Source organism: Periplaneta americana, chromosome 1 (genome assembly GCF_040183065.1).
Source record: "Periplaneta americana isolate PAMFEO1 chromosome 1, P.americana_PAMFEO1_priV1, whole genome shotgun sequence".
NCBI classification, from domain to species: Eukaryota; Metazoa; Arthropoda; class Insecta; order Blattodea; family Blattidae; genus Periplaneta; species Periplaneta americana.
Genome location: NC_091117.1, coordinates 4,955,001 through 4,971,230, shown reverse-complemented (window position 1 = coordinate 4,971,230; position 16,230 = coordinate 4,955,001). Strand labels below are relative to the sequence as shown.

Below are 16,230 nucleotides of genomic sequence, written 5' to 3'. Positions count from 1 at the left end.
ATTTATTTATTTTATTTATTTAGAATATTAACGTGCAAAACAACAGCAGAAGGCCAATTACAGTTTAGCACAAAATACAAAACAACAAATGATGATGAGAATGAATGAGAGAAAATGGCAATGACATGAAATACAATAAGTTAATATAATAGTCTACCCTACATTAATCAATTGACCAAATGCAACAAATAAGTAGCACAAATAATTATTAAAATTAGTTCAGTGAGATAATTAAAATAATAGCAATTAAATGGAATGAAGAACAAATGAATTAATGAAATCATATAAATGAAGCCTGGAATAATATGAGTAATATTGTAAAGATATGCAATTGATAATAATAATAATAATAATAATAATAATAATAATAATAATAATAATAGACCACCTCTGTGGTGTAGAGGGCAGCATGCTGGTCTCTACAGAGAGCCCGGGTTCGATTCCCAGTCGGGTTGAATTTCCTGGTTGAGGTTTTTTCAGGTTTTTCCCTCAACCATAAGGCAAATGCCAGGAAATTCGGGCCACAACATCCCTGAATATCATCGGCCTCATTCATCATCGAGATCATATTCATAACAAATCAGTAATACAGTCGCCATCTAATTCACAACAATAGGACCAGTACTCAACAATAGTACACAGGCCTTCGGATTTCACACAGAAGATTAATTTGCGATATGACCAGAGATGTTAAAGCGAGTGTAAATAACAGCGAGAAAATAATAATAATAATAATAATAATAATAATAATAATAATAATAATAATAATAATAATAATAATAATAAAAACATGCAGTGCTTCACCTAATTTTTGTCCACAGCTCGCCACTGCAGAAAATACTTGAAAAAGTCAAGGCACCCATTCCACCAACATTCTGGGATTCCAAAGGCCAAGTGAAATCTCTAAATTCCCCTTCTCAGTCATTTAACTCATAGCGTCAATGAATTCGAGAAGTCAAAACAAAATAAGTGGTTCCTATTCCAACTTTGCTCATTCGTTAGAATCCAGTGAAAGTCACTAATAATGATGTACCGGTAAGTTACATACAAAAGTCTAAAACATACAAGACTTAAATTATATAAAATTTTGGCACAATCAGTTCTCGGCTATGGCAGTGAAGTCTTGACTGTTCGACTCCAAGATGACCAACGATTGGCAGCTGGAGAAATAAGATTTTTACGAAGAATTGCTGGCTATAGTCTTCTGGATCACAAGAGGAATACTGACATTGCAGACGAATTAGAAACAACACGTAGTGTACAATATCTACATCAGTACAGACAAGACTGGCTTCAGCATGTGCAAAGAATGGAGCATACCGGACTACCTAGACCGGGCCTACACAAGGTTTGCGCTCTCCGAGCCGGCTCACAGCTCATGAGCGGAATGCAGATATTAGCTGCGCTCTGTATAAGGGTGGACTGGAAGAAGGGGTGATCTCGTACAAAATGTACACAAAAGGAAGTACTATTACGAATGTTTATGAAATGAATTCCCGTTCAGTGTTTGCAGAACTATCTTGGACTATTATTAATTAATAAAGAAATGTTTATTTTACAGAAGTAATAGAAATTCTATAGCTACTTAAATGTACAATATCATTTTGTTATATTTTTATTTATCAGTACATCAAAACGAGGTTTTATGCTGTTGGCAGCTGAAAGGAACAGTAGCCTACTGATCGTAATGAAACATCAGTTACAGATGTTCGATGTCTGCCTTTATTAAAGTTGATTATAGAAAACAGTTGCTCACAAATATGTTGTTGTTGTTTTCTAATGCCAGGCGTTTGACAATAAAGTCATTTGACCTCTTGCACTCCAATATTTTTCAAAGATATTATCATGACTAGCCACTGAAGTACAGATTACTAAATGGCAAGTTGTAGCCGATTTAAGTGAACACCATATTTTAACGCTTTGGTCGCTACTTCATTCACACACAACTCCCAGAATGTCTGGAGGACCACACCTGCTGTTGGTCGATGGGTCCACTGGACCTAGCTGGGAGATCTTGTTGATCACCAGCTTTCCCTCCTTAAACCACTGGAGGACGATTTTAGTGCCATAGCAGGTCAGCACTAGGAACAGAAAAGTAGGAAGAGGAGGAAGGAAAGGGAAATGAACCCCTAGGCCTCGAATGCTCTAATGCCGTCGGGGTCGAAGAAAGTAAGAGTTCAGTCAGAGGGCTGGATAGGAAAGGGTAAAGAGGGAATTAGGTATTGGATAGAGGAAAATTACACCAAATTCAGTCATTAACTCATCAAGCTGACCAGTGCTAATGGATGAGTAGCCCCACCCTTTAGTTCAGCTCGTAAAATTATGCTTACTAATAGCTGCACCACGGGAAGGTAGGGATGGGACATTGGGTATTTGTCCAGGTTGGTTCCTTAAAGCCTTCAATGGGAAGGATTAATGGCTCTCCCCCCTGTATCCGACAGATACCCTTTTGCAGCCACAAATATAAATGTTGAGCCAAACATAGCAATCATTATCACAGCCAGCCTGTGTAGTCGTGGTTATTATTGCTAATGTTTAGTCTTGTAAAACTCAACCAGGCTAGTAGTATTATTCAAACGATCTTTAGCCCTTAGGTCACATTGAAGATCAATAAGTTCGAACTGTAAATCGTTAAATGTTAAATGTTATGTTCCGTCTTTTAGATTCCTCCATACTGTACTGTAGCAGTAGGTAAGCAACGTGAAACAGTTACTGAGAATAGGCCTACACACTGCACTCCACTAGATAGCTGAGTGGTCGTTTCCCTCTCCTCTACCTATAGCAAGTCTATGTCATCCTGACGTATCTTCCTCTCTGTTTCGGCAAGTGGTAAACACCGCTCTCCCGCTCTGAAGGAGCGCGCGTGCTCGTCGAGCGCTGTTTGTGCAGGCCTGACCTAGACATGCTTCACTGCACACCACGAGGGAAAAGACTTATTGGAAGACCTCACAAGAGATGGTTGGAGACTGTAACAGCCACTAGACCTACTACTTGAATGGATGATGATGATGATGATGATGATGATGATGATGACAAAAATTATATAAATCCTGTAAAAATAGAAATTTAAAAACACTTGGAAATCAAACTGCTTACCTGGTACCTAGCTCGAATGAGATTTAGCGTGGTTTTCCTCAGTTGCATCTGGAAAATTCATTCTTCTTCATTTTACAATCACTTAGCATTCACTCGAAGATTACAATTAAAAGTCTTTGAAAATTTCAATTTTAGAGAGCGTCACTCAAAAGCGTACATTGCAAACACTGTGTTAACAGCAATATAAATTTAGTTTTAACAACACTGTCCCTTCTGCGATAATATTCGAAGATAATTTTTTTTCTTCCACTATTGTTCGTTAGACGTCATTCTTTCTTGCATCCCAGTAGACTGCCGGTAAATTGGGTTCTATGCTCTTGCACTGCATTGCAGTAGACGGTCTGTGTTCATGGTTAGATCTTCACAGATGCTGCATGCTCATGAGTCCTTGATGTTGATGTGTGCCGATGTGTGTTGAGTCTGAACACTGTTGTTGCATCTTTCCTTGCTGCTTGTGGATATTTGTTCTTTATCTGTTCCCATGGTTTATTTTTTTGATGTGGTTTTCTGTTTTTGTTCTATATGTTTTCATATTTTCTTTGCATAATAGATTTGAGGCTGTGGAATGATAGTTTGACATGTTTTTGTTATAGGATTGCTCCATCTTCGCCAATTTGTCTGCTATTTCGTTTCCTAGAAGGTTCACATAAGATGGTAACCACTGTAATGCTATTTTCTTTCCTGTGTTTATAAGTTGCTTGATAAGCTCACATATTTCCAATATTTTGTTTGATGCTATCCCTGCAATAGCAGATTTTGTGTCCACCAGCAAAGCTGCTCTTTGAAATTCATTTGTTGTGAATATAAGATTTTTCAGTGTAAATTCTGTAGCTTCTATTTTGGCATCAAAATTTGTAGTACTTAGGCTGATTGTTACGTAGTGAGAGAAAAGTTTACAGTGCATACCAGCTCCTGTTCCTTCTGATCGGTTTATTTTCCAGTCATCTGTAAAAATATCTCGTATCAATTGTTTTTTCTGAGGTAGTTTCTCATTTCTTTGCTTTTTCTAACATATGAATGTATGGTTCATATTCCATGTATTCAAGCCAGAGGATTTGTAGACTTGACTGCAGTTCGTGCTTCAAAGTTAAGTTGTATATTTTTAAGTGACAATTCGACTCTCACCACTGGAAGTGTTTATGTTTTCACTAGAATATCACACTGTTCTGTGTGTAGTTCATCATTTATTGTGCTTAATTTTAAGACTGTTTTGATGCATTTTTTATTATCTCTTCTGTATATAATTCCAGTGCTGTTTCTGCTCCGGTTACAATTTTCAGTGCATTATTTTGTAAAGTTTCTAATCTTTTGATTTGGTAGTTTGGAACAGCAATTAGTTAGTAACTACATATTTCTTGTGTACTTCCCCATTTCATATCTCCTAGACGTTTCAAGATATTGCTTCTGGAAGTTACTCTTTTTGCTGTCAAGTTAATGTGTTTTTTCATGTTGAGCTTGCTATCGAGATGTATCCTAGGTTCTTGGTGGTTTCACATTTTAGTAGAGGAGAATCCGTTAACTGTAGATTGAATGGGTGGTTCTTAAACTTCAATGAGAAGAATTGTTATGACAACTTAAGGTACGGTCACACGTCGTTACTTTTGTAGCGCTACTTTTATACTGCAGCTGCAAAAGTTGCGTGTCGTGTTCACACGTAAAGCAAAAGTAGCGCACTGCACACTACTTTTCGTGCTGTGCAACCCGAGTGCTGCAAAAGTTGCAACTGGAGGTTGCGAGTCTTTTCACACGCAAGGCACTACTTTTGCAGCCGCAGTCATGCTGCAGGTTCCCATCTCCGTGTTGACTTCTCAATATACATTTTGTGGTTATGTTCGCATTATTAAAAAACTCATGCGAAAGCTTCCTTATCTATTATTTGCTTTTCTGTTGTATCTAGTATTCAGAAATTGACATTATTTTTACTATAAAGTTTTTAAAAACGCCTATATACTTAAATGATTACCAACAGTATATTCACGTAATCAATGTTGGCAACCCTCCTGTTTGGAACTACGCTACGGAAAATTTAAAAAATGAATTATATCGTCACCAATTATGCTGAGACTGTGTTGTGTATTTAATAACTGTTACAAATAATTTATTTTCATCACATTTAACATTAAAATATATCCAAGCAATAAAAGTATCATTGGCACATTTGGGTGGTAACACTGGTTGCAACCGCAGCAAAAGTTTCAACAAAACCGATATCAAAAATGCTGCGGCTGCAACCCTGAGAACCCTGTTCATACGTCGCTACTTTTAAGCTGCGCGCAGCATGGAAAAGTAGCGGGCAGCAGGTTCGGCAGCCACTACTTTTCGGGTTGCACCGTTGTTCACACGTCGCAGTACAAGAGTTGCGCAGTTTTTTGTACTGCAGCGCTGCAAAAGTAGCGACGTGTGACCGTACCTTTAGTTGTACTAATTATCACATTATTTTCTTCTGTCCAGTTTTGTAGCTTGGTAACAGCTTCTGTCATTTTGTTTTCCAGATACACTCTTTGTTTTTTGGGATTTTTGCATGAAGTCAAAATGATTAGATCATCTGCAGACAATACACAGGCCTTCTTTCCAGACGAGCACAAAGTATATACAGTATTAGAAGAACACTAATGACGTTTTCTGGGATATTATCTTGTTGAAATCTGGTTTCAAGCTTCTTGAAGACATAACTCTCAACAATGCCGTAAGATGTTCATTTGTTGACCTGGAACAGTTATTGCTTTCCACTGACTTCATAAGTGAAAACAATTGTTCACAGGCATATGTTGAGCCAAACATCGCGAGAATATTGGCAGCATGTTTTCGGAGTCTTGGAAATTTTTCTTGTGGTAAAAGTGTGTAGAATTCCTTTCGAGTCATCCTCAATTTTCTGTCCTTCAGAACTGTGTCATGCTGCAGCTTAATGAGTTCTAGCCGAAGCCGAAGTCCCAACCTGAACTCCGACACATCCACAGAATAAGGGGCAGAGAAAACTGAGAAATCTTCCTCCAGACCTGCAAAATCCCTTAATCTGCACTGAAATTCTTCTTTCAATTTCTCCAATAGTTGCGCATACTTTGAACATGAATTCTGGTCCACCTCTGGTTGCAAAGATTGTAGGGCTTTGAAGTGATACAAATTCCTTGCCATTATTTGTGAATGGAGTAATGTCAGTTTTGTTTGGAAGGCCCTTATCTTGTCAAACAATTCAGTAATTATAACCTCTCTGTCTTGCATTGGTGTATTTAGAATGTTCAGGTGATTGGTGATGTCGCAAAGGAAAGAAAGATCCTGCAGCCAGGTGCCGTCATAAAGTTCAGGAATGTTTTCCCCTTTCATTTCCATAAAGAAAATAATTACTTCCTTCAATTCAAGAAATCGTTTCAGAAAAACTCCTCTACCTAACCATCTCACTTGCGTGTAATATGAGGAGTTTTCTCTGTTGTCGAAGTCAACCAACCACGTTCGAAATTGTCTATGGTTCAAACCATGAGAGTGTATGTAGGTAACGACTTGTGTTACAACTTTCATTACATGGTCCATCTGTAAGGTCTTCACACAGAGCTGCTCGAGATGGATAATGCAATGTATATTAGGAACTTCTGGCAAACCAATGGAATTCAAAGTATATCGAATTCTTCCTGCAATCTCCTGTTTTAGACTAAACATTGAATTTTCTCTGCCAGTAGTGATTGAAACCAATCTATCCCATGATAAGCACATTTCCTGCATCAAAGTCTCTAAGGATTTGAACAAATCGCCACCTGTTGCACTGTCCTGTAATGGTATTAGTCCTAAAAGTTCTTCCACTACAGACAAGTTTTTGTCCACGCCTCTTACGAAAACACAACACTGAGCAATGTCTCTGCTCTTGTCGATAGCAATTGAGAACGCCACAAAGTCTTTGCAAGTTTCTTTTAATTGTTGCTTAAGATTAGCACCTATGTCGCTCACTCGATCAGAAATAGTATTCCTGGAAAGACTAACCATGTCAAACATGGCTGTCATTCCAGGACATATTTCGTTGGATGTCATAATAAGACATTCTTTTATGAATTCGCCATCTAAAAATGACTTTCCACTTTTAGCTATATGTTCCGCTATTCTGTAGCTTGCCCGGGTAGCTCTCACTGCCACCTGAAAATTTGTATAACACGTTTGTAAATTCTGTCTTTTGTCACTTGACTCACACATTTAAAATATAAAACAATCATATATCACTTGGCTATTTTATACAATTCTGAATGGATGAATTATTCCGGATAAGAAGTGAAAAAGCCATTTTCGCTACAATTTGCTTAATATATACGACTAATATAGTTATAGTAGCAATAGATATGTTCATTGGAACTTGCCAGGGTCCACCGCTATGGAGTGGCGGTTAGCATGCCTTACTGTGAAATGAGCGGACCTGGATTCAAATCCTAATTGACACAAGTTACTTGATTGAGGTTTCTTCAGGGTTTTTCCTCAACCTATTAAGAGCAAATGCTGGGTAACTTTTGGCATTGGACCCTGGACTCATTTCGCCAGCATTATCACCTTCTTCTCACTAAGATGCTAGATAACCATAGCAGTTGATAAAGCGTCGTAAAATAACCAATTAAAACAATTGGCGGGCTTTGATTTTGCTTTCCAAGATCATGAAGAAGCACTTACTTTAAATGTTTTACTCGTATGTTGTGCTGAGTACATTTCAAGGATTCAAAATCTTCACATTGTGTGTCGAAATGCAAGTCTTTTACGACAGATCAGACGGATTAGTTTATCATCCACAATACAAACAAAATAGGTATTGGTTTTCTCATTTATCTTGAAACCTACGACTTTATTTGCCACTGTTTACAACTTTCTGAGAAGGTTCAGACTGTGGAGACAAACTGCGGTTTTCTTCGTCCGTAAGTCTTCCAGATGCTGGTGGCAACTTAAATAATATTTGTGCGAGATCGTGCATATTTGCTTGGTTTCCACACAAAATCAATCCGCAGTAAGTCTAAAATTCCACATTCAGTATTCCCAACCTAACACACATAACAATTTTCCTCTTCTTACCGCTTAAGTGACATATTGATTTTACTGCTTTAGGCTTTTAACATATTATTTTTAGAGACGTTCAATATAGTAATAATTATAAATTGGAAACTTACCACTGCAATTTCACCTAAATTGCACTGTTAATTATTGTTTTTAAATATTTGCAAAAATTAAGTAAACTCTACAACTCCACTAAAGTTACTGCATTCGTGATGCATGTAACATTAAAGAAGCCGTTTGTTTTAAGTTCGCATTTATAGACTGGGGGGAAAAAAAAGACAGACGTATATCACGGCCTGCTGGAGTATAGTAAACACAAAAAACATTTTAAAGCAACAATGTTGAAGATAGATATTTTTGTTTTGCAAATTTGCCGTCATTGAACAGAAACCATGATGGAGATTTCATTGCAACTAATTAGAAATTCCTCTTTCAGGTATGTAATAAACGATCTTCGCACAAAATAATGTACGATACACGAGCGGTATGTTTTCTTTCAATTCTCGGAAATTAAAAAAGCTCAACTACGTTTCGCTTTTTCAATCTTTTCCTCGAACATGAAAACTTCAACATACCGCTCTTGTAACGCATATTACTATTTCACTATCATTTCCCTACGCCTCCCTACGCTTACAACGACATTTTGAATGTGTATATATTAATATCACTAAACTTAATTTTTCATACAGATGGAAACTACTTGCCATATTTTGAAATGATCACATATCCTCCAGTTTAAGGTGGAACAATGTTATAAAGTGTTACAGATTTTTTTTTTTCAACTAGCAATTAATCACAACTCGAATAAACCTCGTTAGTTAAGATATTGCCACTTTAAATGCACATATAACTACAGAAGTTCCGTAACTAAATAAGACAAAAAAGATAATGCATTCAATAAGATTGTTTAAACTTTAAGTGATGTCTGGTAGTTCTTCTCCAGTTAGGATGGCGAAGTCAACGTCTGCATCATCGTTGGAAAAGATGTGTGGAAGCCTTGGGGGATTATTTTGAAGGGTGTTAGCTGTGAGTAATGTACTTTGTTTCCTTTTGTGCATAATAAAACAATGATTTCTATTTACGCATTTTTAAATTTCCCTTACCCATTGCCTCCTGTACCCGGACCCAATTTGGTACTAGCAATGCAAAGCACATTCCAGTGATCTTCAGTCGCATATAGTGAATTTCTATTACTGCAGCTTTATTGGCTGATATATGAAATGATCCTCGCATTATTATTATTATTATTATTATTATTATTATTAATATCGGGTACTTCTTCCTAGATTAGTATAAAGTATACTTACATCACCATCGGAATTAATTGATTGGCTAATAGCATCCAGCTCATCTTCTTCGAAATCTTTTCTTTCACAAGCCAGCACCATTGTATGACAGCCACCACATGCAACCTGTGTTCAGAAGACAATACAAACATATTTCATTAATTCAATGTTGATTCCCTGCTCAAGATGATACTGAACAACCATAACTTTGTGACTAATCAATAGTGCTCATATCTCCTGCACCTTCTCTATTCTGATGGACAATTTAAAAAGAATATAACTTTAGTAATTAAAAATAAAAAAAATCACATGCTAATACTACTATACTATACTTACTGGCTTTTAAGGAACCCGGAGGTTCATTGCCGCCCTCACATAAGCCCGCCATTGATCCCTATCCTGAGCAAGATTAATCCAGTCTCTATTATCATATCCCACCTCCCTCAAATCCATTTTAATATTATCTTCCCATCTACGTCTCGGCCTCCCCAAAGGTCTTTTTCCCTCCGGCCTCCCAACTAACACTTTATATGCATTTCTAGATCTGCCCATACGTGCTACATGCCCTGCCCATCTCAATCGTCTGGATTTAATGTTCCTAATTATGTCAGGTCAGGAATACAATGTGTGCAGTTCTGTGTTGTGTAACTTTCTCCATTCTCCTGTAACTTCATCCCTTTTAGACCCAAATATTTTCCTAGGCATCTTATTCTCAAACACCCTTAATCTATGTTCCTCTCTCAAAGTGAGAGTCCAAGTTTCACAACCATAAAGAATAACCGGTAATATAACTGTTTTATAAATTCTAACTTTCAGATTTTTTGACAGCAGACTGGATGATAAAAGCTTCTCAACCGAATATTAACAGGCATTTCCCATATTTATTCTGTGTTTAATTTCCTCCTGAGTATCATTTATATTTGTTACTGTTGCTCCAAGGTATATTAATTTTTCCACCTCTTCAAAAGATAAATTTCCAATTTTTATATTTCCATTTCATACAATATTGTCGTCACGAGACATAATCGTATACTTTGTCTTTTCGGGATTTACTTCCAAACCTATCTCTTTACTTGCTTCAAGTAAAATTCCTGTGTTTTCCCTAATCGTTTGTGGATTTTCTCCTAACATATTCACGTCATCCGCATAGACAAGCAGCTGATGTAACCCGTTCAATTCCAAACCCTCTCTGTTATCCTGGACTTTCCTAATGGCATACTCTAGAGCAAAGTTAAAAAGTAAAGGTGATAGTGCATCTCCTTGCTTTAGCCCACAAATTCACATATTAATAATATATTTAAAAAAATAAATAAATAATTCACATACTAATAATATATTTAAAAAGAAACATTTCTTTTTTACACTATTTACCCTGTCATGCCTTAAGTTACCATAAAATGGGGTGAACAGGAACGCAGGGGTGAATAGGGACGAATTTTTTGACAAAGAGTAAATATAATAATAAGAATGTTTATGTTTCATTCATAACGAGTGAACAAATAAGCACTCTTATTATTATGTATATACTCTGTCACAAAGAAATAAAAATAGTAAAAATTCCATGTTGAATCTTTCGTACACTACTTTTAACACTTGAATAGAAATAATTGATTAAATGGCGATCTTCTCGTGTTAATTGTGTAAGCATGTGTGGCTTACAGCTGTTTCGGTGCTATTCAACACCATCCTCAGAGCCTACTAGATCTCGGCGCTATCTCAACTTCGCTGCCTGTTGTGTGGGTGCGTTCGTGTGATGAAGATACAAAGAACACATTAAAGCAATAACCAGAGGACACAATACATCTACATATGCTGAACACATAACCAATGGTAACTACACATACAATAACATAAATACAGACATGGAAATCCTACACATACAACCCAAAAACCAAAAACTCAACACACTAGAACAATATGAAATATACAGACACACAAAAACAAACCCTGATCAAATTCTCAACACACAGATCAATTTCAGAACACACACACTATTTGACACAGCTCTTCATCACACGAACGCACCCACACAACAGGCAGAGAAGTTGAGATAGCGCCAAGATCTAGTAGGTTCTGAGGATGGTGTCAAGTAGCACCGAAACAGCTGTAAGCCGCACATGCTTACATAATTAACACGAGTAAGATCGCCATTTAATCAATTATTTATAGTAAAAATTCATCCCTATTCACCCCATTTTACAGTACTGTTGTACTTAGTCCCCACCATTATTTAGGCAGCTGTCATATTATGTTGCCAGTCTTTGTCTGGCTTTGTTGTAAACATCTGGTACCAGTCTACTTCACCATTTCTTAGTTGCATCCTTCATTTCCATCATCTGTGCCACGTTCAACTTCATTAGTCATTATCCTCATCTATCATCGTATGAGGCGCATCCAGAAAGTAAGTTTCCCTATTTTTTTATAAAAAGAACACATACTTTCAGGAAAACATTTATTGGCAACAGGTACAGCAATGTTTCAGCTATTTTTCAACATAGCCACCATCAGAATTGAGACACTTGTCGTATCGTGGGATCAACTTTTGTATCCCTCTGTCGTAGAACTCTGCTGCCTGTGAATGAAACCAGCATGTGACAGACGTCTTCAGCTCTTCGTCGTTGCCAAAACACTACCCGGAGGACAGGCATTTCTTGAGGCGCAAGAAAACGTGAAAATCGCTGGGAGCAAGATCAGGACTGTAGGGTGGATGATCAAACAATCCCAGCCAAATTCCGTCAAAACAGCTACTGTGCGCCGAGCCGTATGTGGACGAGCATTGTCATGGAGGAGCACAACACCTGCAGTAAGCATTCCACGCCTCTTGTTTTGAATGGCACGTCGCAATTTTCGCAGTGTTTCACAGTAACGGTCAGCGTTCACTGTTTCACTTCTTGGAAGGAAGTCAATGAGCAGAATGGACACTTTGACGATCTTCGGAAAACTGCCTACACCAGCGACGCACCATCTGCTTACTCATGATGTTCGGCCCATAGACCTGACAGAGCTGCCGATGAATTTCAATTGGCGCAATGCTTTGTGCATTAAAGAACTTTATCACCGACCGAATCTCGCAGGTGGCGGGAGAAGGAATAAGAGTTTCCATTTCGGACCACTGCTGCCACGCTACTGGCACCAGGCAGGACCTATCCGGCTGGCATATGATTGATACGTCATAGATCTGTTACGCATGCGCAATTAACACGGCTAATTCCATTTACTTTCAAGGAGAAAAAATCCGGAAACTTACTTTCTGGATGCGCCTCGTATAATTGATCGTAATTAATTGCGTCTTATTGAAATGCTGACTTCAGAAACAAAATTCAATACTTTGGATTCAGCGATATTTCAATTGAGTACATCATCCTATAGGAGTTACCTTTGCAACCATGTACCCCTTGAACTTGGAGGCCTTCATCGGCACCGGTACCGACTGATTGTTGTTGTCCTGCTCATTACAAAGCTTCCCATGTCGGCTTTCTCCACATGTGTACAGGCCGCCTCTGTCTGAAAATTGAAATGTTGCATGAAGATTTTGATTGGAGCAGGGCTCGAAATGGACTGGAACATCTTCCAGTTCGTGAATTTCAGGAACCTTTCCATTCCATCTCGTAGCAGTTGATAGTTGATTTTATGATGACTACTTAAATACTTTTCCAAATGTATATATTTTGCATTTTTTTAAACCATTTTTAGATATGGGTTATTAATATATAGTAATGCAATTAATGTTTCAAATATATTATTGCAAAAAAAAAAGGAATTACAATAATTACTCAATCTAATCATGATGTGCACTGCAAGCCACATTTCAAACAATAAAATAGTTATTTATGGTACTTGTGAGGTAAGTGCATGTTTATTGCGCGAGTGGAAAGATTTAAGCATCGTGTCTGTTTAGCTCAGTTGACTAAGGCGTGTTGTTATAAAATCCTATAAACCCAACTTCGCAGGTTCAAGTCTCCTCGCATCCCAAAAGGTAAATTATTACAAATTTAAAAAAAAAATACGTATTAGATATGAATGCAATGCACAAATTAGATAGAGAAAAGAGAAGGAGATTGAGTGTATACATATTTAAGAAATGGTAATAAAGAGGTAGAGGTAGTGACATCTAGTAACTAATATATTAACTTCTTGAGTAATAATTGAATGGAAAAGTATACGTGTGTGCCCGGGTACTAGGAAAATACTAATGAACTGTGAGATAAAGTTCAAACTGTGAGGTGAAGTCTTTATCTCACTAGTGGAATAAAGTAATGTTGAATAAAAGCCTACTTTACAAACGCAAAAGTATTTAGTAAAGACATGTTTTTCGTTATGGTCACAGATAAATTATAATTTATGTATTTTGCAGTTTTAAATTATATATAAAAAGAACATCAACTATTGTGAACAAAGGCTAAATATAGTCTTATTCCAGCAGAAATGCACATCTACTGTTCTTCATGTGTCTCATAAATATTTATGTTTTAAATTGTATGGTAAACTTCCTCTTAAAATCTATAATAATAATAAAACTGTAATCTAAAATTTTCTGGTAATTTTCGCTTTTACATAAATAATTGATGTTAACATGTATAATTAACTATCCTGGTACCGAAAACCGAATTTTTTAAATTTTTGTTTGTATGTCTGTATGTTTGTTATCTTTTCACTCAATAATGGCTTAATCGATTTCTATGAAAATTGATACATAAATTAAGTTGGATCCCACTTAGAATTTAGGCCATATGGTATTCAAAATACTTTCTTTAAAAGGGAGGTTATGAGGGGTCCTGAATTAAATAAATCGAAATATCTCGCTTATTATTGATTTTTTAGGAGAATGTTACATAGCAAAGTTACTTTAAAGATGAATTTCAAGGGATCGATACCCGGCCCCAGAACAATTTTTCCCTTGAAATTATTCCCTGCTTTACAGGGAGCCTTACCTGAAAAACTAGATTTGCATACTTTAAATATGTTTTCAAAAAGTTTTATTCTGTACAAAATTTTGATAGACTGATATTTAACTAAGCAGTATATCATAATTGAAGGAAGAAAAGTCAACACGTGCTGTTGGGTACTTTGTTTAGTGAAAGTGTGTGGTTTTGAGCGTTTTAAGCTGTAATTACAGTAAAACATAATTTCAGTAACTATAAGTGTGGAGATTGTTTTACTTCGTTTCGAAAAATCGTAAGATTTTACTCAGATACAAAGATCTGCAAAATAGATCGCAGAACCCAAGAGAGGCAGCTTTCTTGTCTTCCAGCAGAGGTACAGCTAGAAATGTCACTTAAAGAATGAGTAGGCCAAATTATTTTAGTTAAAATTTTTTTTTAAATTTCCCGTTTTTTTTGGAATTTAAGATCTGGGATTCCTAGTCTGGGTAAGATAGAATGTACTGGGCACAGAACTTTGAGGGATGGAATCCAAGTTCAATGGGTCTATCCCAGGATATTTCGACTAGAGAAGGGGATAAACAAAGTATCGAGGGCTCAACGGGCTTGACTTGCAACTTTTTCACCAAGAGAACAAACTTCTGTTATCAAGGGCATACAGATGAGACTCCTACGGAAGGCAACATCACTTTCTGGTTACTACATCATCATTAGGTCAGAGTGGAAGAGTAATGTAATCCAGCTTCAGATTATATGTATTTTACCTGTTACAAACGCCGTGTGACTCTCCCCACAAGACACTGTTGTAACCATTAGGTCCTCCAAACTTATGACTTTGGTTGGCAATATGAACTGTGTAACCTCGGCTCCTAAGCCAAGCTGTCCATTGAAGTTGTTGCCAAATGCATACACCTCGCCATCCACTGGAACAGTAGTACAAAAATTAATTGCAAAATATAGGTCATTTCTTTCAAATTAGACACTGTAACAGGGCCGCCCATAGAATTGTGGAATATGTCCTTCCCCTCTGGTCAATATTTAATTAATGTTGAAATTCTATACCTTAATTTAAATACAGTACTAAGACAATAAGCTAAGGAAATTGTACTACAATGTCTGGCAACTTGTTTGTTGCTGAATTGCAGTATTACTTTTATAAGAGAAATAAAAAAAAAACTCAGTTTATAAACATGTTTAATAATCAGTCTCACAATCAGTAAAAAAAATTAAAATAAATGTAAATTACGAATAAATGTTGGCATACTTTAGTGAAAATATTAAAATATATATAAGAAAAATTACTGTATATACGCAAATACTCCGCACATATTTTTTCCGGAATTTAGAGAAGAAAAACCCAGAAGCGCGTATTATCTGAAATAAGGTTGGTACTGGTACTGCTTTGTCTCAAACACTGGATCCTTTTTACTATAGCGTTGTCCGGCTTCGCACCTCGGTCTGTGTGGTGTAGATTCTTTTCCAGAAGTCAATTCCAACAATTCAATCAGACAATACGAATCGATTCTAATGATTCGTTCACGATTCTTTCCAGTCTGTGATTCCAACTATTCTTTTCATTGATTAACACTAGTAAGTTTGCCATTTAACCAATTATTTATATTTAAGTGTTAAAAGTAGTGTACGCAAGATTCAAGATGGATTATTCTTTTGAATCATCAACGAACAACTCACAGAACTCTTCCCTTTGTAAACCACGGGCAGAACAAAAACATTCTACATCTCTCGCATAGATGGAATGAGAGGTGAGACATTGGATGATCTCTTTCTGACAGGCTAGAACCATTCATCATGACCTCCATTAGTCTACAAAATTATCCAGGATAGTGTTTCTTAATTTGCTATTGTAGGTAGAGTCCCGGATGCTTCTACAACAGCACGTGAAGATTATGACGCGTTTCTAAAAACCAAACTGATATTTTATTTAGTTTTGG

General features: G+C 36.7%; 1 protein-coding gene across 1 annotated transcript in view; it reads right to left on the bottom strand.

The window, feature by feature from the left end:
• Positions 1 to 16,230, bottom strand: part of LOC138701283 (X-linked retinitis pigmentosa GTPase regulator-like) — a 50,934-nt gene that overhangs the window by 17,075 nt on the left and 17,629 nt on the right. Inside the window, exons 8-10 of the mRNA XM_069828055.1 lie at positions 15,043 to 15,201; positions 12,775 to 12,902; positions 9,420 to 9,524 (exon numbers count right to left, since the gene is read on the bottom strand). Of these exons, the coding sequence (XP_069684156.1) occupies positions 9,420 to 9,524; positions 12,775 to 12,902; positions 15,043 to 15,201 (392 nt within the window). The remainder of the gene's footprint in view (positions 1 to 9,419; positions 9,525 to 12,774; positions 12,903 to 15,042; positions 15,202 to 16,230) is intronic.